At 40.0% G+C, this 24,651-nt stretch overlaps 1 protein-coding gene across 1 annotated transcript; it reads right to left on the bottom strand.

Annotated features, from left to right (window-relative positions):
• Positions 1–6,230: 6,230 nt before the first annotated feature.
• On the bottom strand, positions 6,231–20,506 carry LOC140169112 (tubulin beta-4B chain-like). The gene is made up of 3 exons (XM_072192377.1): positions 20,415–20,506; positions 18,429–18,764; positions 6,231–7,396 (listed from the first exon to the last, which is right to left on the bottom strand). The coding sequence occupies exons 1-3, from the start codon at positions 20,469–20,471 to the stop codon at positions 6,443–6,445; spliced, it is 1,347 nt and encodes a 448-aa protein (XP_072048478.1). The 5' UTR covers positions 20,472–20,506; the 3' UTR covers positions 6,231–6,442.
• Between the last annotated feature and the right edge of the window lie 4,145 nt (positions 20,507–24,651).

Here is a 24,651-nt window from a genome sequence, read left to right as displayed (position 1 = left end):
ATCTTCCGCCAAAGGCGCCCTGGCGGGGAAACTGTTGAGGACGGGGTACTGTAGCACGCATTGATCTTGCATTCTCTGATGTCTGTAATTCGTCAAGAAGGGAGTCCAGGGCTTGAGATATCTCTGGTTTGATTGAGGCCAAAGTTCTTGAACGGAGTTCGGTACCGTATCGTTGTTTCACCAAACGAGGTAGATCATTGTGGATTAAACGTAGCCATGTAAGCACGATAAAGTTCTCCAAGGATGGGGTAAGCTCTTCATCCACGTCAATAGCCTGACCATGGTGTGTTATCCCTCCATCTGGTACAAGTAGGTTGTCCTCCACAAAGGCCATGAGCCGCTGATAGAGATCTTCATGACGCTCATTTGGTTCTAGCTGTATGGTGCTGAAGTCAAGAAAGTGACCCCCGGTGCTTTGAAAACCGTAGTGCAATCTAATTGTCTGCCAAATATTGCTTAATGATTTGGAGTTTTTGATGATGGTGTTACGCGCGATGATTGGGCAATAATTAGCGATTTGTCCTAGCATGAGATCCAGGGTGGCACACTTCTGTTGCGCTGTTTTCCGTAACGGTGCGTCAACATCTTCTCCATCATCTATCATGCCACGTTGGGGGCTGTTTTAGTCTTGTTGCCCCACTGTAGTCCTTCAGTAAGGTAGGGGGTGAAGTTTTGATCTAGGGACAATGTGTACAGTAAGTTCTGTTTCCAATTCTCAAAAGAGTTTACTGTCTCAATCTTCGTGAGACTCCACTGTTTGGGGGCACGATTAGTAGCCATATTGTAAGACTGGTGAGGGCTCTGCAATAAACCAAGGCAGTGTTATGACAGTTCAATACTAACTGACTGATTGTCCACTGGGAAGTGTGTGACTTGACATGTGATGTAAGCTTAACTGTATAAAGTATGCTTAAGCTTAAATTTAGGTAAGCTTAAATTCAGATAGTTCCAGACAGTGTCACAGGGTGCTAGGATGCAGTAGAGTAGGTTTCACATGTGCGTGGAATCCTTTTCCAGTGCTGCCACCACGCCACTATAGTTACTGTGTGGTAATTATGTCACGACAATCATGCACTAACCTTGCCATGCAGAGCAACTTGCAGAATGGAGAATAGCAGGTAGCAACAGTAGCTAGAAGGAGTCTGTCTCCCAACAACACTATTGAAGCCTGTCAACTTGTACAGGGCTGAATCACAACTGGCGGAGGGACTCAGGCTACCATTTACTCAGCTACCGGGGCACCCTGCTAGTAAAGATAAAAATTGTCTCATAATTATTGTATTTTTGTTTTCATTTATTGCAGGATTTTGATGTGCCAAACTCAACGGAGCACCGACCACAACAATGTCCTCAGTTTTAAGTCTGTGCTATCTTGAACAACTTCAGCCATTTACATGCCTGGTTTGTAGACGAAAATGGGATACATTTGATCAGTACCAGACGCATAGGAGACGTCACAAAACTGGATTCTTGCATTTTCATCCCTCACCATGGCAACGCTGGCATAGATGGCGACCAAGGAAGTGTGACTTGAGTGGAATTTCTGTGGCAGGAGCTAGTAACATAAACCAGTGTCCCATTTCGAACAGAAATATTGATATCGTACAAACATATTCTGTACACAATAACAACCGCTCTGCTGCTGAAAATGGATCAACAACCACAGGGAAAGATGCTACAAAATGTAATGTTAACAATGCTTCTAATATGTTAGATATGAGTACTGGCAGAAAAGGTAATGATAGAAACATTAATGCAAACAGCAGTAAAAGAGATAAAAACACTGGAAGTACTGGTGCCAGGATACAAAATAGAAACACTGGTTGTTGTGATGGAATGAAAAGAAATAGAAACACTGGCAGTGTTGGTGTCAGGACACAAAATAGAAATACTGGTTGTGGTGATGGAAGGAAAAAAAATAGAAACACTGGTAGTGCTGGAGTCCAGAAAAGAAATGCAAACACTGAATGCGCTGAAGAAAACAGAAATAGAAACACTCATAGTTCGAAAAGAACAAAAAATAGAAACACTCATAGTTCAAAAAGAACAAAAAATAGAAACACTGGGAGTGTGGCTGCCATGACAAGAGATAGAAACACTGAAAGTTCTGGTGGCAAAATCACTGCTATTAGAATACATAAGGATGTTGTGTGCTCTTATTGTGGAAGAAAGATGATTGAAACTCATTATTTTGCACATAGATTACGTCACATAAGCAAGTCTAATCCATTTCAATGTCTGTATTGTACACTGCATTTCAATAATTCTAAAGAGTTGAAATCACACTGCGCCACCATTCACCCTCAGGGGAAACTATTCAAAAGGAGCTCAATGAAGGATAAAAGGTACCCAATGGTAAATAAAGGCAAAAGGGACCCGAAGAAGAGCTGTATGAACCCAAAGAGTGATGGGGGAAGTGAGGGAGGTGCATCTAAATATGAGTGTAGAGTTTGTAAGAATATATTCAAAAATGGCCAACAACTAGTTGAGCATTTTAGTAAATTTCATTCCAAATTTATTTGCCAGACTTGTGGTAAGCAATGCAGAGATAACACGGACTTAAAAAGACATAACATAAGGAATCATATGAAACAAGCAGGTGGAAAGAACACGAAATCAAATGTGAAAAGTAAAAAATCGGTACAAAGCCACCAACCTCGCATCTCACTTTTTAAATGCCAACAGTGTGATGCTGGGTTTCAATGTCAATCAAAACTTACAAAGCACGCCGATGTGCATCTAGAAGGACAACCATATCAGTGTAGATTTTGTGAACAAAGATATAAGAGAGTCGGGGATCGGAATCGGCATGAGAGAAATCATAAAGGAATACAACATATGGAAACATGCCGGTTTTGTGGTCGAGGATGCAGGGACAAGCATGCTTTAGATAAACATGAGCGGACACATATAAACGAAGAAGGCGATGTAGGAGGATTCTCGTGTGAATATTGCCCAAAACGGTTCGAAAACAAAAGAGGACTTAGACGTCATGTGGTGATACACACAAAGAAACGTCAGGCTTTATCAAAATGACTCATCAGTTGCCAGTGATCGACACATGTAACCGCAGCCGTTGTATTTACCGCATACGGATGAATAGCAGAAAACTAGGAATCGTCCACGTCCGCGCCTCTTTGTATTGTATTAACTACAGAGGGCGGTGTTATCACATATTTTACTTACAGTTCAGCTGGTTTTGCATTCACTACCAGAACTTGAAGAATCGCATATTGACACCCCATGGGTTATATGGGGGAGATTGTATAAAATCTGGGATTCGGCAATATACGGCATTTACATTTAAAATTATTTCATGAGAGATGGGAATTCCCTCGCATATCACAATAACAAAGTCAGTCAGGTCTATTAATAGAGAGCTTGCGAAATGGCGTTACTTTAACTTTAACTTTAACGTCTAGAGGATTATAGAGGATTATGTATTCAAAACCACCTTGGTTTTGAATACATATTCCTCTATAATCCTCTAGACGTTAAAATTAAAGTTAAAGTAACGCCATTTCGCAAGCTCTCTATTATGTTGGAAATGACCGATAACGCAATGTGACCATTGCATTGTATCATTTTATGGAAAATTCCTGGGACTTTTCAGTTTTATTAGGTTTGTATAAATGACAGAAGCAATATATTTTCGGGGCAGATGAGTGTTCCTAGTGTAAGCTGTGTAGGATAGCAGTCACTAGTATATAAACTGGGCTGAAAAAGAAACTTATAATTCTTCACGAGGTCATATCTTAAAATCCTGTCCATAATGAACTAAAATTGCACACAGGATTACTTCAATACTCTACGCTAAACACTGGTCAGTAACCAAACGGTAGTCCAACTGACACAACAGCAAACTACACTGACATGGAACAGCTTCCCGGACCATATTCACAGCTCAAAAATTGGCACCCAACACAAGAAATCTGTGAGGAAGTGGAATGGTGTTGAACAAGACCTGTTTCTTGACGAAAGTGTGTGAAAAGCAGAAGTAGCCCCGTTCCACACTATTACACATACTCTTTGAAAATTATCACCTGTGTAAGGATCTTGTACGCATTCTCACATATTTTGTTTGCTGGGTGCCAATTATTCGCCTGTGTACGTGGTCCAGGAAGCTGTTCCGTGTCAGTGCATTTTGCTGTTGTGTCAGTTGGACAACTGCTTGGTTACTGACATGTGTTTAGAGTAGAGTATTGAAGTAATCCTGTGTGTAATTTTGGTTTATTTTCATGGACAGGATTTTAAGATATGACCTTGTTAAAAATTGTAAGTTTCTTTTTGAGCCCAGTTTATTATGTGTTCTTAAATAAGAGCACTTGCAAAACCACTCAATCGGATTGTGTAGCTAAAACTACTATTCCGGCCAGAATAAAGGAGATTTGGAGTACGAAAAAGGCCGTATCTTTCCCAAAAAGGGAATATTTTGTTTTACCTGTTAAAGCACTGTTCAATCATGTCATAATTTTCATTAAATAATTAATTTGTTGTGAATAATAATATCAGTGTGTTTGTGAATACATATCAGCTTAATCTTTGAAAAGTGGGTTTGGCCTGGGATATTTCTACCCGTAACAATACATTATAGTGTTCAATACGCGGATTTAGGGTTTTTCTACCGGAAGTCAATTTGTGCCGAAATTCCTTCCCACAATGCAATATGCGTGTTGCATAACAAAGAATATTGATTAACCTCCGAACTGTATCTATTGTTATGCAAAACGCTTATTGCATTGTGGGAAGGAATTTCGGCACAAATTGACTTCCGGTAGAGAAACCCTAAATCCGCGTATTGCAGAGAGCAGCGTGGCACATTGGTTAAGGTCTTTGCCTTTGATGCAAGAGGTCCCGGGTAAATTCCCCACAAGCCCCCCCCCCCCCCTCACACACACTGACACACACACCCCATCTTTATTCCGCTCTCCCAGTGGCTTATCTGGTAAAGGCAGGGCAGATGACCCATGATAAAAAGACCTCGTTACAGTCGGTTCAGGTCAGGGTAACACCCGATTGTCGGCTACACTTGCCTGTCCTGTAAAAATGCCCCCACTAGCTATCTATGGCGACCCCCTTCACCAGGTCACTTGTGCCTGGCCGACGTTCTGTCACCATTATCTCCTATAGATTTCAGATATTAATGCTTTTGACATATAAAGAAATAATAATAATAAAAAAACATTTTAAAGAAACATTGCTCAGATTTAGTGATTATAGAAGTAGCACTAATCCCTTACTGATTAGGTATAATACTTTAAGTGTCAGGGATATGTATACATTTGAACTTGGTTTATTTATGTACAAACATGATAATGGACTTTTACCGAGTGTTTTTGATGATTTATTTGTAAAACAGTCTAAGATCCATGACTGAAACACCAGATATAAAGATCGTCTGAGGCTTCCATTTATCAAAAGAGCTTTCTGTGAAAAATCTATTAAATGTGCAGCTACTAAGTTATGGAATAATATTGATAACAGCATTAAAAGCTCATCATCGATTAATCAATTCCGCCATGTATTTAAAAAACATCTTATGCAAAGTTACTATTAATTCCTATTGTATCTAATTTATATGACCACATTGGATATTTATATTTTATATTACTTATTGTTGTGCATTTTCTTATTTACTATTGTTTTCTGTTATTTTTCATGTATTTAGGTTAATTCATATTCAAGATATGACAGCTTACTGTTGCTTCTTCATTGAAATGACAATCTGCTGCCATGTCAAATGATGAATTAACCAATCAAGGGATCACAGACTTTCAGACCTCTTCTTGGCCTTTCCTGTGATTCCTTCACTCTCACTTGTATTATGATTTTGTATGTATCCTATGATTTTTGCTATTTGATGAGTGAAAAAATAAATGAATGAATGAATGAATGAATGAATGAAAGTGTCCAAATTATAGAAAACTTGACAATTAGCAGATTTGTACAATCTTTATACTACCAACCGTCAACTTAAAGAAAAGTTTAACAATGATGGCGCTATTTATCTTAAATCTTGTTTGCATCTTCACAAGAGGTAGACTATTGTATAATGGTATTAAAACATCAGAAAAAAACCCAACAAATGGCAAGGAAAATTTATGAAATGTAAGGAATAACTCATTTTATTTAGCTAATTTAAATTTAACTTAAACATGTTAATATCGCCCCAATTTGCACACAAATCAGCAGTTTATAGAATAAAAATTACCATTAAAAACAGAAAAAGATGAATAATTTGATATAGAAACGAAAATTTATGTTTAAAATAGCTAAAAAATATAGGTGTATATCAGTGTGATATATGTTGCTTTTGTCCATGTTTCGTTAGAAAACTTAATGAATGATCACATCAATCAATCTTGGAATGCCTGTAATTTATAATACCTTCCTGAGAAATAATAGTACACACATTGCCGCTATTCCTTTTCAAAAGTGAGTTTTAATTGACCTCTTCAACTTCCTCTCCCTCTTCCTCGTCAAATTCTCCCTCCTCTTCGGCTGTTGCATCCTGGTATTGTTGGTACTCTGACACCAAATCATTCATGTTGCTTTCAGCCTCAGTGAACACCATCTCATCCATACCTTCACCAATGTACCAATGCAAGAAAGCCTTACGACGGAGCATAGCGGTAAACTGTTCTAAGATTCGCTTGAAGACCTCTTGGATGGCGGTGCTATTACCGATGAAGGTGGCAGCCATCTTGAGACCATGGGGAGGGATATCGCAGACAGCGGTCTTGACGTTATTGGGAATCCATTCTACGAAGTATCTGCTGTCTTTGGTTTGTACACTCAGCATCTGCTCATCAACTTCTTTCATTGACATACGACCACGGAAGATTGCAGCCGCTGCTAAGTACCTGCCATGACGAGGATCGCATGCAACCATCATGTTCTTGGCATCGAACATCTGTTGTGTAAGCTCTGAAACGGTCAAGGTACGATATTGCTGACTGTCACGGCTGGTCAGAGGTGCTAAGCTATTCATGAAGAAGTGAAGACGTGGGAAAGGTACCATGTTCACAGCAAGTTTACGCATATTAGTGTTGAGTTGACCCGGAAATCTCATACAAGTTGTGACACCGCTCATGGTTGCTGACACAAGATGGTTAAGATCTCGATATGTCGGGGTTGTAAGCTTCAAGGTGTGGAAGCATATGTGATACAAAGCTTCATTGTCAATGCAATATGTTCCATTTGTATTCCATAACAACTGATCTAATGATAAGATGGCGTTGTAAGGCTCTACCACCGTGTCTGATACTTTAGGTGATGGGAAAACGCTGAAGGTGTTCATGATTCTGTCAGGGTATTCTTCGCGGATTTTGCTGATTAGAATGGTGCCCATGCCTGAGCCTGTTCCTCCACCGAGTGAATGTGCAATTTGGAATCCCTGCAAGATAAAACCAATAGCACCTTTGTAAGTGACACCTCATACAGATAATAGTTGTTACAATAACCAATAGTATCATCTACAAACCCGCACACGCATCCACGCGGACTTACAAAGGTGTACTGCAGTTAGGATCTCATGCATATTTTCCAGGGAGCTCCTGGGTAGGATTAGGTCTATGTTCACTGGAGGGGCATGGAAACTAGCACTAAATTATTGATTTTTCAAAGTAAAATACTAATACCTATTTCAATGCATCTCACGGTCTACGGAAATTTGGCTATTCCAGAAAATAAGTGCACACCCCCTATAGAGGAGTAATTTTCAATCAAATCAAATGTCTGGATTTCCAAGTATACTTTCTGAAAACTGCTACAATTCCTGTTGCCAATGTCACTTGAAAAAGCTTGAAAATCTAATTAAATAAAGGAGAAATTGAGGATTTCTGATTTTGAACTATTTTTCTGCCGGATTTTTTGCCTTTGGACTTAAAAGTCTGGATTTCACTAAACGGAATCCGGAAATCCAAACTCCTCTATAGGGGGTGTGCATATATTTTCTGGTGTGTATATATTTTCTGGAATAGCCCATTAATGAGGTGGAAGAGATAATTCAAAAGATAATGTGAACAACAAGTCGGTTCTTCGATACAGGCTTTATTGATCACATCCTTACGCGAACTCGATATCACACTGTTACTGAACATTGATAAGAGGGTTTATTAAGACCAATAATACGCCATTGGATAGACTTCGGTGCTCGACTCGTCATGGCGTTCGACCTGCCTGCGCCAGTTGATTCATAGTTGTTTGCCCTTAAGGTGCACTGAGCCTGGATGGGCTCTTTCTCTCTCTGTCTCTGCACTCGTGGAAGCTACATGTGCCTGGTTGTGATTATCACATTAGATTAATCCCTAATCCATTTATTGGCGTGGTGACAGCTTGGATTCGAAACCAGTCATCTCTGAAGTCTCTCAGCTGACCTTCCTGACGAAATTGGTGGTCATCTTGAACCCTAAATGTGTGATCTTTCACAAGACTGTGAGCGACCAGTAAGCTTAAAACAGTAAGCTTAAGCCTGCAAGGCTGCATATTAGCTTTTATTCTGGTTCACATACACGAGTGTAAAAACAATCAGCAATGGCCACAACACATCGTGCGCCGAAGCAATGGCCTCTAACAAAGAACGAAACAATAAACTCATTTGAAAGCTGGAAACATAACCTCCAGTATACACTGTCATTAGACCCAAGCTTTTCTCCCTACTTGGTTGAAGGAGCGGTATGGGGCAAAAAGTCAAAAACTTCCCCTCTTCGAGGTCTCACTAATGACGGTGAGGACATACAGGAAGCCCAAAGGAAAACAGCAGTCCAGAAAAATGCTGCATTGGAGCTTATGCTTGGACAAATAGCCAACTATTGTCCAATTATCTCACGAAATACAATACTCAAAAACTGCACCAGCCTGAAAACGATATGGCAAGCCATCCGTCTCCATTTTGGCTTCCAAACAACAGGTGGCCACTTCCTAGAGTTCAACAATATTACCCTTGGCCCTGATGAACGGCCAGAGGACTTGTACCAGCGTCTAGTAGCATTCACCGAAGACAACCTCATGCGTGAAGGAGGCGGCATCAGTCACCATGACCAAGTCATCGATGAAGATGAGGAGATTACGCCTACACTCGAAAACTTTGTAGTGTTAACGTGGTTGCGTCTTATAAACCCTGATCTGCCCCGATTAGTAAAGCAGCGGTACGGTACAGAGCTAAGATCCCGCACCTTGGCTTCTATCAAAGCCGAAATTTCTCAAGCTCTGGATTCGCTCCTGGATGAGCTGAGCTCAAACGATGCTGCTCGCAGCATGCGCACTAGTAGTCAGCGTAGACCGATGCCTAAATTGAAAGCTAAGAAATCATTTGGTAAATCCTGCCCTCTGTGTGAGCAAGCTGGTCGGCATGACCATGCGCATTTCTTAAGCGAGTGCTCGTACCTCCCTGAAAAGGACAGAAAATACCTGGCCCGCGCTCGTCAGCTTAACATCCTTGTAGTCGGGCTCTCATTCACGCGCGGATGGGAAATAGTGTTCACTTTATGTTTGATACGGTTTCTAGACTGAAATTTTGCGTAGAACACGCTCCCGTAGTCCACTTTAATTAAAAATGTGCCCAAAGTGCTTTTTCCGGGGGGTGCCCCTACAATGGGGGTCAAAATTACTAAAAATGTATTCTAAGGCCAATGGTGGTGATTTTGGTGTCTAAATATATGTTTATGGACATGAGAAAGTCATTTAGACAGTTTACGAAATCCAAAATGGCTTCCTTATGTTCCAAAATTCAAAATGGCGGCCAAAATGGTGAATTTTAGCCAAACTTATTTGAACGGCTTTATCAGACCGATGGTGGTAATTTGAGTGTCTATGAATATGTCTGTGGACATGAAAAAGTTATTTACATAGTTTATCAAAATCCAAAATGGCTGCCTTATACAAAAAAATTCAAAATGGCCGCCAAAATGCCGAAAATGGTTCTAACTTATTTGAACGCCGCTCTCGGCCCGATGGTCGTAATTTGGGTTTAGGTATATGTTTGCGGACATGAAACAGTCATTTATATAGCTTATAAAAATCCAAAATGGCTGCCCTATGCTCAAAAATTCAAAATGGCGGTCAAAATGTCGAATATTAGTCTATATCATTTGAACGGCATTCTCAGGCCGCTGGTGGTGATTTTGGTGTCCAGTTATATGTTTGGGGACATGACAAAGTCATTCAGCTAGTTTACAAAATCTAAAAATGTTGCCCTATGGTTCAAAATTCAAAATGGCGGCTAAAATAGTGAATTTTAGTAAAAATTACTTGAAAGATATTCTTAGGCTGATGGTAGCGATATTGGTGTCTAGGTATGTTTCTGACATATAGGCCCCTATAGTGTACATGCCCAAGTCATTTAGATAGTTGATGAAATCTAGAATGGCTGCCCTATGCTAAAAAATCAAATGGTGGCCAAAATTGCAAATTTTATATTGATTTTATCTGATTATCATATAGACACCCCAGCTCGTGGGACTTAAATTTTTGTTTTAAATCTAAAGTCGCCGTGTTACAATATAATCACTTATAAATGGAACATAGATTCCCAAAATATTCAAAATGGCGTCATTAAACCAATTGTTAATACTAACTAACACTATAAGGATCACATTTGATGTCCATTGATCTATTATGATTTAAAAAGGTAGTCCAAAGACGATTGAAAATGTTGTATATCCCGTAAAATGTAAACTAGTTCTATCTCTAAACCTGGGCACTTGAAGACCTTGGCGGCCACAATATGAAACATCATATTATGGAAATCATTGCATATAACGCAATAAGTAAAGTGATAAACCCTAGAACTAAGCAGGGAGTTGTACCACCCCAAAGGTGTTTCATCCGCCATAAAAAACACACGCGTATTTACGTCCAAACGACTTAAGCTAATCGTAGATCCATCCATTGCGCTCATTTTAGTGTTTGCCCAAGCATCTTACCCGGGGGTAGGACCGACCATCAAAGATGGCCATGGGGTGGGGGAGGTGAGGCCCATCATGATTTTCATTTCACTCTTGTAAAATTATTCCAAGATGTATTGACTTTTTACTTGTTAATTAGGTTGAAATAGTCATTTTCTTTTATATTTATGAGAAAATTCGGTGAAAATCGCACTTTAGATTTAAAATCGTAGATTTTTTTGGCCGAATCTATTTTGCCTATACTTTTGTAGATAGCCAAAATGTCCCAATTTTACAAGGGTGTGCTCACATTATGACGTCATAGCGATATTATGACTGAGGAATGTGGACTTTTTTGGAATCACTGGAGAGAGTAGACCTATAGCTATACTTTGGTACCAAATATAACGGCATATGACGTTTGTAATTGAAAATTAGAGGGGGGGGGGGGGTTGCAACACCCCACCTTGTAGTCCGTGTTACAAAATATGGCTCAGTAGTTCTAGGGTTAAACTTACACACGTTTCCACTTTTGATCTGTTATGAGTGAAATTAATGTGCTAAAAGTGGCAACTATTGTTTATCATCTATCCTTGCTCAATGGATACTCGCCTTTATCAGAAGGATATCAGGTCTTGGTCAATATTATTACCAAACAAGCGAATGTGATGGCTTTCTTACAGCTTCCAACAAATCCAGCTTTCGCAGTTACCTACTGACTCCAAGGAACAGTCGCTATATACCATCATGGTGATAGCGGCATGAGGAAGAAACGCCTAAAAGTTCCCTCCCTAGCAAAGCCTCCTTGACCATGCAGAAAATCCACGAAATGTCATATCCTGCGAGTAATATTCGTCGCAAATGGCATTGTTAACTGCTTTTATGATTTGTATAAACAGACATATCCTCTCAACTACGGCTGGTTGCTTGAAAACGGCATCCCTGGACTCATTTTAACTCATAACAAATCAAAAGTGGAAACATGTGTACGTACGTTTAACACTAGAACTGGGAACCTGGGAACCAAGGGAGAACAGTGCCAGTGCATTGATTGGTCACCCCCAGGTTAAATAAATGCCCCTAATTTTCAATTTTATTTGGTACCAATGTATAGCTATGGGTCTCGTCTATCCAGTGATACCAAAATCCTTGCAAAATTGAATATATGAATGCACAACCCACCCAAGTCCATACTTTGGCCAAATTAAGTTAAGCATGGAAAATTGTTGCTTATACATAGGCCTATCATATGTATAAAAGTTGAACCCAAATCAACCATACGTGGGTCTATTAGCATGTGAAATCCAAAATGGCTTATACCTGGCATGTATGATACACATTTGTTTTTTAGTTTTCTCAAAATCACTTTCGATGGACTTGGGTGGGTTTTGTATTCATGTATTCAATTCTGGTTATTTACAAAAGTATAGGCAAAATTGATCTTCTTCCAAAAATTCTACGAACATACGATTTTCACCGAATTGTCTCAACCTAACTAAGAAGTAAAAAGTCAATATATCTTGGAATAATTTTACAAGAGTGAAATGAAACTGTATTTACTGTAGAAACCTATGGTGCGCCTCACCCCCCCCCCTCTATGATCAATCATCTTTGATGGTCAGTCATACCCCGGGTAAGGTGCTGGGGTAATGTATCACTTAAAAGAGCGTACATGATGGATCTACGATTAGTTTAAGTCGTTTGGGCGTAAAGACGCGTGTTTTTTAAAATGGCGGATGGAAAACCTTAGGGGTGGTACAACCTCCTACGTAGTTCTAGGGTTAATCACTTTCCTTAATTGCGTTATAATGATTATTATGTTTCTTATTATGGCCGATCTTCAAATACCCCAGTTTAAAGACAGAAATCGCTTACCTTTTACCATGTTTACGGGATATACAACAGTTGGCCACCTTTTTAAATCATAATAGATCAATGGACATCAAATGTTATTATTTGGTTAATGGCGCCATTTTGAATAATTTGGACATCTATGTACCAATTACAAGTGATTATATTGTGACACGGCGACATTAGATTTAAAACAAAAATTTAAGTCCCAAGAGCTGGGGTGTCTATATGATAATTAGATAAAATCAATATAAAATTTGCAATTTTGGCCACCATTTGATTTTTTAAGCATAGGGCAGCCATTCTAGATTTCATCAACTATCTAAATGACTTGGTAATGTACACTATAGGGGCCTATATGTCAGAAACATACCTAGACACCAATATCGCTACCATCAGCCTAAGAATATCTTTCAAGTAATTTTTACTAAAATTCACTATTTTAGCCGCCATTTTGAATTTTGAACCATAGGGCAACATTTTTGGATTTTGTAAACTAGCTGAATGACTTTGTCATGTCCCCAAACATATAACTGGACACCAAAATCACCACCAGCGGCCTAAGAATGCCGTTCAAATGATATAGACTAATATTCGACATTTTGACCGCCATTTTGAATTTTTTTGGCATAGGGCAGCCATTTTGGATTTTTATAAGCAATATAAATGACTGTTTCATGTCCGCAAACATATACCTACACCCAAATTACGACCATCGGGCCGAGAGTGGCGTTCAAATAAGTAGAATAATTTTCGGCATTTTGGCGGCCATTTTGAATTTTTTTTGTATAAGGCAGCCATTTTGGATTTTGATAAACTATGTAAATAACTTTTTCATGTCCACAGACATATTCATAGACACTCAAATCACCACCATCGGCCTGAAAAAGCCGTTCAAATAAGTTTGGTTAAATTCACAATATTGGCCGCCATTTTGAATTTTGGAACATAAGGAAGCCATTTTGGATTTCGTAAACTGTCTAAATGACTTTCTCATGTCCATAAACATATATTTAGACACCAAAATCACCACCATTGGCCTTAGAATACATTTTTAGGAATTTTGACCCCCATTGTAGGGGCACCCCCCGGAAAAAGCACTTTGGGCACATTTTTAATTAAAGTGGACTACGGGAGCGTGTTCTACGCAAAATTTCAGTCTAGAAACCGTATCAAACATAAAGTGAACACTATTTCCCATCCGCGCGTGAATGAGAGCCCGACTAAATGGGTCATCCCCTCTTAAGGTAGTTGGGGAAACAACCCTCACCTTTACTCGTGACAGACACTCCTTTGTCTTTAAAGGTCTAGTTGTTAGAGACCTTGACGAAGAAATCCTTGCAGGTATTCCCTTCATGAAATGCAATGATGTCGCAATTCGCCCTGCTAAGAACCAAATCATCTTGACAGATGGTACAATTATCACTTATGGCGCCAACAAGAGCCCCAAATCCCAGCACACTGTTCGTCGTGCCCATATACTTCGTGGACCTTCTCAAAACACTACCATATGGCCAGGCTCATACGTTGAGGTAAATCTCCCTGCAGACATCGTTGAATCAGATGCTACTTTTGCCATTGAGCCCCGTGTTGATACCCCGCTCGGTAGGTTCCTACCGCCCAAACAAGCCTGGCCCAAGCCTGATGTAATCACAAGTATTGCAGGCAGGGTTCGCATTCCCAACAATACTGGTGTGCCACTTGTCATCAGAAAGCATGAACATCTTGGCCAGATACACACTGTTTTTTCACCATCACTAACTTCTAAGCCATCACACACTGCTGCAGCAGCATCAGTCAGTGTCCCAAAGCCCAGTTCACCGGTTAACTACTCAGCTGCTGTTGCCCTTGACCCAGATGGTATACTTGGCACTTGTGAGCAATCCAACTTCCGCAGTCTTCTCGATGAGTACGATGAGGTTTTTGACCCTAGTTTCCCAGGTTACAATGGTGCTGTCGGCCCTTTCAAATCTGTGGTTAATATGGGCCCGGTCCAACCCCCCCAACGCAAAGGTCGTCTCCCATTGTATGCACAGGATAAACTCCAAGAGTTGCAATCAAAGTTTGATCAGCTTGAAAAAGCAGGCGTCTTTGCTAGACCTGAAGATGTCGGGGTGTGTGTCGAATACCTTAACCCGTCCTTTCTTGTCAAGAAGCCTAATGGAGGCTTTCGTCTGGTTACTGCATTTGCTGATGTCGGTAGATATAGCAAGCCACAACCCTCTCTAATGCCCAATGTGGACTCAACATTGCGTTCAATTGCCAAATGGAAGTATTTGATTGCCACTGACTTGACTAGTGCTTTCTACCAAATCCCTTTATCCCATGAGTCCATGAAATACTGTGGTGTTGCAACTCCCTTTCGTGGGGTGCGTGTGTATACACGGTGTGCCATGGGTATGCCAGGTTCTGAAACAGCCCTTGAGGAACTGATGTGTCGTGTCCTTGGTGACCTCTTAGAGAAAGGTGTCGTAGCAAAACTCGCTGATGACTTGTACTGTGGTGGTAATACTGTGGATGAACTTGTTGAGAATTGGCGTCAAGTTTTGCAAGCTTTGTCTAAGTCTGGGTTACGTCTTTCTGCTTCCAAAACAGTCATTTGCCCCCAAAAGACAGTAATTCTGGGTTGGATTTGGTCAAATGGAACCCTTTGTGCTAGCCGCCATAGCATCGCCACACTTTCCAGCTGCTCGCCTCCAAGCAAAGTTGGTGGCATGCGGTCCTTCATCGGTGCATACAAGGTTCTGGCCCGTGTCATTCAGAATTGTGCCAGTCTGGTAGCCCCATTAGATGATGCTATTGCAGGGCACCAATCAACTGAAGAGCTTACATGGTCTGATAGTCTGCATACTGCTTTTCACAAGGCTCAAGCAGCACTGTCTTCCGCTAGGGCAGTCACACTTCCCCATCCCAATGATCAGCTTTGGATCATTACTGATGGATCCGTGAAGAAACATAGCATTGGGTCGACATTGTATATTTCCCGCAATGACAAACTCTTCCTCGCCGGGTTCTTCAGTGCTAAATTGCGTGATCGACAGCCAACATGGTTACCCTGCGAAATTGAGGCGCTGTCTATTTCTGCCTCCACCAAGCACTTCAGTCCCTATGTTATTCAGTCCAAACACAAGACATGTATCCTCACTGACAGCAAACCTTGTGTTCAGGCATATGAAAAGCTCTGCCGGGGTGAGTTTTCAGCCAGTCCTCGCGTGTCCACATTCCTCTCCACTGTCAGTCGTTTCCAAGCATCTGTTCGTCATCTTGCAGGATCAGCTATCACCCCCGCAGACTTTGCTAGTCGTAATGCCCCTGACTGCACTGAGCCCACTTGTCAAATATGCTCCTTTATCAAACGTGAAGAGGAAGCAACTGTCCTTCGTGTTTCCGCACATGACATTCTGTCCGGGAAAGCTAAGCTCCCCTTTGCCAGCAAAGCAGCCTGGCATGCTATTCAGCAGGAATGCCCGGATCTGCGACGAACACATGCTCATCTAGTTCAGGGCACTCGCCCTTCAAAGAAAGCTACTTCTGTCAAAGATGTGAAGCGCTATTTGCAGGTTGCATCTATCGCTAGAGATGGCCTACTTGTTGTTCGTCGTGATCAACCATTGTCCCCAACTCGCGATTGTATTGTTGTTCCCAGACAGGTCTTAAATGGTCTTCTCACTGCCCTGCACATCCAACTTGACCATATCCCTCTCCAAACATCAGCTCAGTTTGGTGACCCAGCGTTACTTTTATGCTCTTGATATGGACAAGGCTATTGATCAAGTGACATCAACTTGTCACCAGTGTGCTTCTCTGTCCAATGCCCTAAGACATTGATCGAGCAGTCCTCAAGTGACCCTCCCGATGCAGTTGGCATTTCTTTTGCAGCTGATATCCTGAAGCGTAGCCGCCAGCTAGTCCTTGTGCTGCGCGAAACCTCAACGTCCTACACAGCTTCTTGCATTGTCGAGAATGAACAACATGGCACGTTGCGTGATGCCCTGATTCAATTGTGCATTGAACTTCGTCCACTTGATGGCCCCCTGCAGTCATTCGTACTGACCCAGCACCAGGGTTTGTTCGACTCGCCAATGACAAACTTCTCACACGTTACCATCTATCGGTTGAGATCGGTCGTATTAAAAATAATAACAAGAATCCTGTTGCTGAGAAAGCCATTCGTGAGCTTGAAGATGAGTTGCTCCGACAAGATTCTACAGGTGGTCCGGCTACAGCATTATCACTTGCCATTGCTACTGCAGCCCTTAATACTCGCATCAGATCCCGAGGTCTTTCAGCCCGTGAGATGTGGTTTAGGCGAGACCAGTTTACCAATGAGCAGGTTCCTTTCACTGATTGTCAAATGATTCAGGCCCAGCATGCCTTGCGAAAAGCCAACCACCCACACAGTGCTCATTCAAAGGCCCCATTAGCCTCTGCCTCCCCAGCAGCAGAGTTGGAGGTTGGTGATCTTGTCTACCTCTACTCAGATCGCAAGAAATCTCATGCTAGAGATCGCTACTTAGTCACTACTATCGAAGGCCCATGGTGCAACATCCGCAAGTTTGTGGGTTCTCAGCTTCGGAATACTTCTTATCGTATCAAGAAATCTGAGTGCTTTAAGGTCCAGTATTATCCTGACCTGGATTCTCGTCCCTTTCCCAAGTCGTCTCCACCCACCGAGGATTCCGAGTTTGTTGAAGTGGTCCCTGAATGTACTCCTCCAGAGCCTCCTTTCATACCTGGCGAGTTGTCCACACCTGCTACTTGTGACCCCCTGCCCAGGAATGCTAATCACTCGCACCCCAGTTCTGAGTCCGATCCTCGCGATCCCTTGCGCGATAGCGGTCAAAGCTCCAGCAATACCTCCGGTTTGGTTGCACAGTCTAATCCATGTACCGGTAACAGCAGTGAGGTTAGTGAAAGTATCCCCCAAGCTAGTATGGTTGGCCCTGAGATCATGCCACCATTGCTCACACAAAGGCATTCCGCGCGCCCTCACAAACTTCCTGAGCACCTGAAAGACTATGTGTTAAACTAAATGGACAGGTCACTGTGTACTATGACATTAATCCATCATCGGTGTCCTCCTATATGGTCACTTCATTGAACTTTGAACTGATTTACGTATGTCATTTGGAATTCTAAAAGAAAACTCTGGAACTGACGTTTACTTCTTTGAACTTTGAACCATTTTACATTCATGTTGAATGTCAGTTTGTCATTGCAGACAAAAAGACTCTTGAACTGTTGATGTTATTGACTGTTGGCACATTGCCTATTTTGAGTGTTCTAACCAGCAGTGTCTTCATTCACATAAGCTGTTAGATTGGTTTCTGCAAGTCAGTTGTTAGTAGTAGTTGTTTAGTAGTGTTATCCTCACTTCCTTGTGAGGAAAGTGATCCTTTTTTTTCTTAAAAAAAACAAAAAGAGAGAAAGAGGTAGTTACGCCAGTTGATTCATAGTTGTGTGCCCTTAAGGTGCACTGAGCCTGGATGGGCTCTCTCTCTCTCTCTCTCTGTCTCTGCACTCGTGGAAGCTACATGTGCCTGGTTGTGATTATCACATTAGATTAATCCCTAATCCATTTATTGGCGCTGGGCTCTCTACATTATCTTTAGCAACCTGTCGTAACTACTGTAAGTTGCTTCCATAAATTGAGCTTCGTGAACCCTAATCCACTGGTTCCCATGCCCTTACCTGCAGGCAATCACACCCTTCAGCCTCCTTTCTCACTACATCCAATGCTGAATATATCAACTCTGCTCCTCTCGTATAATGTCCCTTAGCCCAGTTGCCACCAGCACCACTCTGCCCAAACACAAAGTTATCAGGTTGATAGAGTTGTCCATAAGGTCCAGCTCTAACTGAGTCCATTGCACTTGGTTCAAGATCGACCAAGACAGCACGTGGAACATATTTGCGTCCTGACGCCTCGTTGTAATATACATCAATTATTTCCAACTGGAGATCTGAGTCTCCTTGGTAGGATCCTGTTGGATCGATGCCATGTTCATATGAGATCACTTCCCAGAACTGTAAGAATTTGGGGAAACAAAAATAGGGTGTTTATAAGAATGTGCAATAATTTGAAGATTAAAACCAATTAACAAAAAGAACAACAACATCATCAGCAACTCGTGTGCAGAGTACAAAACTTGACACAAGTGGGGTCATTATTAGGTAGAAGACGTGCCGTAGGGGAGTATTGAGGGTATTGGTTACAAAATTGCAAACTGTGGAGCGACATGGCTAAGGTCATTTTGTAGCTGATTCGAAAGGCTGAAATTGACTTTAATGAAACAGGGTATTTTTTGACTTTGCTTCCCTACTTGCGAGTGGGCCACCAAAAATGTCTAAGAATTCTTTCATGTGTTTATCTAACTCCCAAATGCCCTGCCATAGAATTGTCATGAGATATATGAATACAAAACCCACCCAAGTCCATGGAAAGTGATTTTGAGAAAACTAAAAAAAAATTCTATCCCTGCACTTCGGTTAGATTTACCTGGTAAATAGGGCAAGTCTTGTGGGTTAAACTGTATTAGGTATGACGATTAGCATTTCGGGGTCATTTTGTATGCCGGACGTTTGTGTTTTTTACAGTAAGTGTATTCTTACCCAAGTTCCTCTCGGTCTTTTTGTCTTGTTCTGTGCCCAATCAGCTTTATTTCTGCGTTTTTTAGCACTTCTTTCGTCATCACTGTTGCTATCACCTCAATTTAGCAGGTCAGCCATCTTGCCCTGTTTGTGAAGGCACTATATGTGTGCAAAAAACACCCAAGTCCTGGACTGGTTTTTGGATTACACATGCTCACGTAGAGGGCGGATTTGTGTTGTTATTTTATACATATGATGGGCCTATGTATAAGCAACAATTTCCCATGTTTAACAAACTTTGGCCAAAGTATGGACTTGGGTGGGTTTTGTGTTCAGGTATTCATATGTTAATGGCTTCATTGTACACATTTTGATATTACAATCTGAATCTGGTGCAATCCCTTCCACTCTTTAAACCGTATTTATAACCGGGATTTATAACTGCTGAGTTAATATTTGTGAGGTCTTTTATAGACATTGACAGTATTTAATGAAAATAATAATGTAATTGAATAGTGCTGACCAAATTGTTTTTATAAAAATCTAAAACACTAAACACTTGTGACATTAATTAAGATTCAACCTTGCAGTCAGTCCAATACGCAGTGTGAATGCATATGACCTGACCTAGGACATGTTTGTTTCGAGAAAACAATAAGAGAGCCCGCCGTATAATTTGTTCAATGTCAGAAATGCGCTATTCAACCATGACAGTAAAGAACAATAGGAAACAACACAATATTTGGTAGTCTCGGGCTCAGACTGCATGTGTCGTAATAGAAATGACAGCAAATCGGTTGTGAAGGAGACCTACAATCAATGGTGAAAGCACATATTCAATCAACATGTACAAAAAAGTATGCTAATTTAGGAAAGTAGGAGGGGCTTTATGTGTTACCCGCCCGCCCGTTGAATCGAAGGGGGTGGGGCAACCGGTTTCTGGTATCTTGTTGTATTTGGTAGGGTTAAAGGTATAATATTCTTTGGATGTTTTGTATAGCGGAAACGCACACATCTATTATACATACACACAGCATTAAATAGTAGTAAAATTCAGTGGTAGAAAATAAATGATAGATCTCTTACCTTTGAACCGATTTGATTGCCGCAGTTGCCAACTTGAAGAACTACAATTTCAGGCATTTTGACATAAATTCTGAATGCATTTGGTTGCCGCAGTTGCCAACTTGAAGAACTACAATTTCAGGCATTTTGACATAAATTCTGAATGCATTTGGTTGCCGCAGTTGCCAACTTGAAGAATTATAATTTCAGGTATTCTGATAGAAATGCGGAATGCATAGCATTTTAAAATATTTGCTAGTTGCAGGCTTTCCGGGGCAGGCTTTAACTGCTTCAGCCGTGTGCACGTATCAGCATATTTGAATTGAGTCACTGACATGTAATGACTGTGCAGGTTAATTCTTTTATAGATATTAGAGAATAAGCGATATGAATTTTGTTTATCCTCTATCGTGTGCTATAATGCAGGTACAATATATTGAGCAGTGACCCGTGTCGGTGAATATTACTGATTCTGAATTATTAATGGACTATTAATTATAAGCAAATAGGACATTAGCTTAGAAGTGCAACAACCTGTCTAACAATATTACGACAAGCAGACAAATGTGTTAAAGACATAATGTATGATCTTATAATATGAAATTGGTTATTTTTTTCCAAACTTTTTTTTATAGGTAACGCAATATGCTAGATGGACAAACTATCCTGTGTCTAATTTGTTATGTCTAAACGAACAGTTTGACACCTTTTTTGTGTAAAATTTGAGTATTTCTACGTTGTTGATCCATGTAGATGTCGACATTTTATATTTGACTTTCTTGATAATAATTCGAGAACGATGCATCCTAGCTTGGTCAAACTATACATTGATTGAAACCTTATGATAAGAAGAATACATTGGTATACTTCAACATGATTGAAGCAAATTTGTAGTGTGATCTCTGTACAAAGATCAATGACCTGTTACACAATTAAGTCGGACCTGGACTTTTTGGTAAGATCTTATGTTCGTGGCGCAATGGTTAGGGTACTTGCCTTTAGTGCATTAGTGCATGAGTGCAGTTGCCTTTAGTGCATGAGGTCCCGGGTTCAATTCCCGGCGGTGGCGATTTGCTGGGCTATTGATTTGGAAAAAAAGTCTGAAATTAATTGGCAACTTCTGTAGATTAAATTCAGACTTCCGCTCTCCCCATGGTTCATTTAGAATTGGGTAAATGAATCATGAAAGTACTCCGTCCTTCGGAGAGGACATTAAGCCGTCGGTCCCGTGTGCAGAGAGCCATACCTGTACATATATTTCGCAGCCAGTTTCGATAAGAGTAGGGTGTTAAACCCTGACTGTTCCCTAATCCGTCCGGTGTTCAAATGGACCCCAATGGAAAAAAGCTTCAATAGAGGCTTTCTTGGGTTATCCAGGGTTGTCACAATCCGAACAAATCAAATAAAAATTCTTCTCAACAACTGTGAAGAGTAACACAGGGGACCTTTGGATCAGCCTCAGGGAATGGACTACTCCCTATTCCAGAAAAATACAGCACTAATTTTTTAGGATTAAAAAAATATTATCAAGTTCTGCCAAATGAAACATAGCTCAATCCTAATCCTTTAGTTAGTCCTAACTGGCAATAAAAGAAAAAAATATCACTATTTTACTAATTTCTTGAAAAAAGAGGCAAAAACATGCATTTTCAGCATATTTTTTTGACAATTGAGTCACAAAAATCAAAGACTTGGAACAAGTCTAAGCATTCAAAATCTTGAGTATATGCTGAAATTTTGCTATAATTTTCACTTTTGTGTGTTTCTTTAATTAAATTATCGGTTATCAGAATGAAACATGTCTTTTCCAAAAATTAGACTGCATAAACTGAACTTAGTCTTGGTATAAGTCTTTGGGCTTGATTGTCACAGCATACGAAAAACACCCTCAAACGCATGTTTTTTGCCCTTATTTCCTAAAATTGACCAAATATTAAAATTTGACTTTTATTGCCAGTTAGGACTAACTCAAGGATTAGGATTTAGCTATGTTTCATTTGGCAAAACAGGATAATATTTTTTTAATCCCAAAAAAATAGTTCTGTATTTTTCTGGAATAGGGAATATAATATTTCTCATTCATTTGGATGAGAAAGTTTCGTAGACGTAATGATAAGACAATTTTCAATTCTCATAGTTCTTATTAACATATATTTTTGTTTCCTCTTCAACTTATATATCTTTTTATGCTTTTTGTGGTATTTTCAATTGTATAAACTGTATATTTGTGTGCAAATTGAGGGCGCTATTTACATATATTTTCTAATTTAGCCAAATAAAATAAGTTATTCCTAACATTTCATGATAAAAAATTTCATTGCCATTTGTTACTTTGTTATAATAGTTTAATGCCATTATAAAAGTATCTACCCCTTGTAAACATGCAAAGAAGATTTAAGATAAATAGCGCCACCAGTGTTCACCTTTTCTTAAAAATGGCGTACATCAACCGTAGTTAGGTTCCGATCAATCAGTTTGCAAATTGAACGGTGCGTATGCGTGGCACGACAGCTGTGAAATTCACTTTCTTGTTGATCCCACGGTCCAAGCGTATGGAAAGTAGTATGCATCAAGAGAGAAAGCCAATATACGGCGCTAGTTTTTCCAGGGATATGAGACCATGCCTGTTTTTAAAACACGAATCCATGTTTATCGATGGAAATCCTTGATCGACAAAGCAGCTTTTTGGATCAAGAAAACAGTTTTTGAAATCATTACACCAGACTCTTCACCGAGGAAACTAGTCTTCTCTTTTACACCCGCTGTGTCTGTCGAGATAGTAAAACGCCCCCAAGACGCCGGAGTGTACGGTGTCCTTTAGGCGGAGTGGATGCAAAAACGGGTGGGTATCTGGGCCTATTCAGACAATGTGACACGGTTGTTTGATGTGGTCATTTATTAAGTTTTTTAACAAACCTTGTACAATGTTCAATTCTAGACCTGGAAAATACCTAAAGCTATCACTTTTACATACGAGGGTTGGTCAATAATATCCCGCAATCATTATTTATCTCCGCTCATGCATGACTTAGATGACTGTTACTTACGATCAATAAAGTTTGTACCTTTGTCTTTCAAAACGCACAACAATTAGTATCAGAGTACCTTTAATTACGTAATCTCATTTGCACAAAGTCATTGCTATATGTACACTGACAATTGTCAACATTGGCGAGAAATTTGAATTGGCTTTGAGGAACGTGTAATAAAAAGAAGCAGAAGTAAGGACCAAAGCAGTTTACAAGCCTTATTTTTGGTATGAGGTAATCTGAGTATATTCAATTGATAATTGTGAAAGAAGAAAAGGGAGGAAAGGGACCGTCTTTGAACTTCACCAAAAATAGGCCTATAACAACAAGCAAAAATGGTGTGAAAATTGCGAAAAAGAGCCCACACGGCAGACGAAAGAATCCAAATTATCTCCAAAATAAAACAAAACCAAATATGGTTATTGGTATGGTATTAGATATCATAGTCAGGACAATAGAATTTGTTGCAACAAAATTAGAAATATGCGCATGCGTTGATGGTATGCATGATTTAAAGTACCAAAAATGTATGAAAAACGTAAAAATTCATCAAAAACGCGCTAAAAATATGACTAATACAAGGTTTGCGGAACAGTAGCTGTGTGAATGAATTGCTATACCAAGTCTTATGCTAAAATTAGACACACCTTTCGAAATTCAAATTTCTTATTCAATCCAGAGCCTCTCTATGGTGTGCTACTTTAATTACAAAAACAAGACCTTTTGAAATTAAGGGTTCATTAAGAAAGAAATGTTTATGGTTTCACCACTGGGACCTCCCTTTTTTATAATCAGTAGATACCCAATCAAACCAGGTATCAATGGTTAAATTTTGTCATCGATTAATCTTTCTATCTCTTATTATGTAAAGAACAATTGGAGATATTCAACACGATTTCTTTTCTTTAATAAAAATTGTATATGTCTAAAAAGAGTCCAGCATCATGCCTATGTTATCGGTCTATAAAGCTGCAAAAACCGTGCCAGATTCTATACTTTTAGTCTCGAGATATTTGGAATTATGTAACAATACCTTAATTTGGCGCGAAATTTTCTTGACTACTTTTCACCATAAATCAGGCAGTGCCCATACGCTATTGTGTTTATGCTAATGTCATTACATAATCAAGCATTCAGCATCGCTAATACATATTCGTTTTGAAAGACAAAAGTACAAACTTGAATTTAGCGTAAGTAACAGCCATCCAAGTCATGCATGAGCGGAGATA

The sequence above is a fragment of the Amphiura filiformis genome, chromosome 14 (assembly GCF_039555335.1).
Source record: "Amphiura filiformis chromosome 14, Afil_fr2py, whole genome shotgun sequence".
NCBI classification, from domain to species: Eukaryota; Metazoa; Echinodermata; class Ophiuroidea; order Amphilepidida; family Amphiuridae; genus Amphiura; species Amphiura filiformis.
This window is presented reverse-complemented; position numbering and strand designations above follow the sequence as displayed.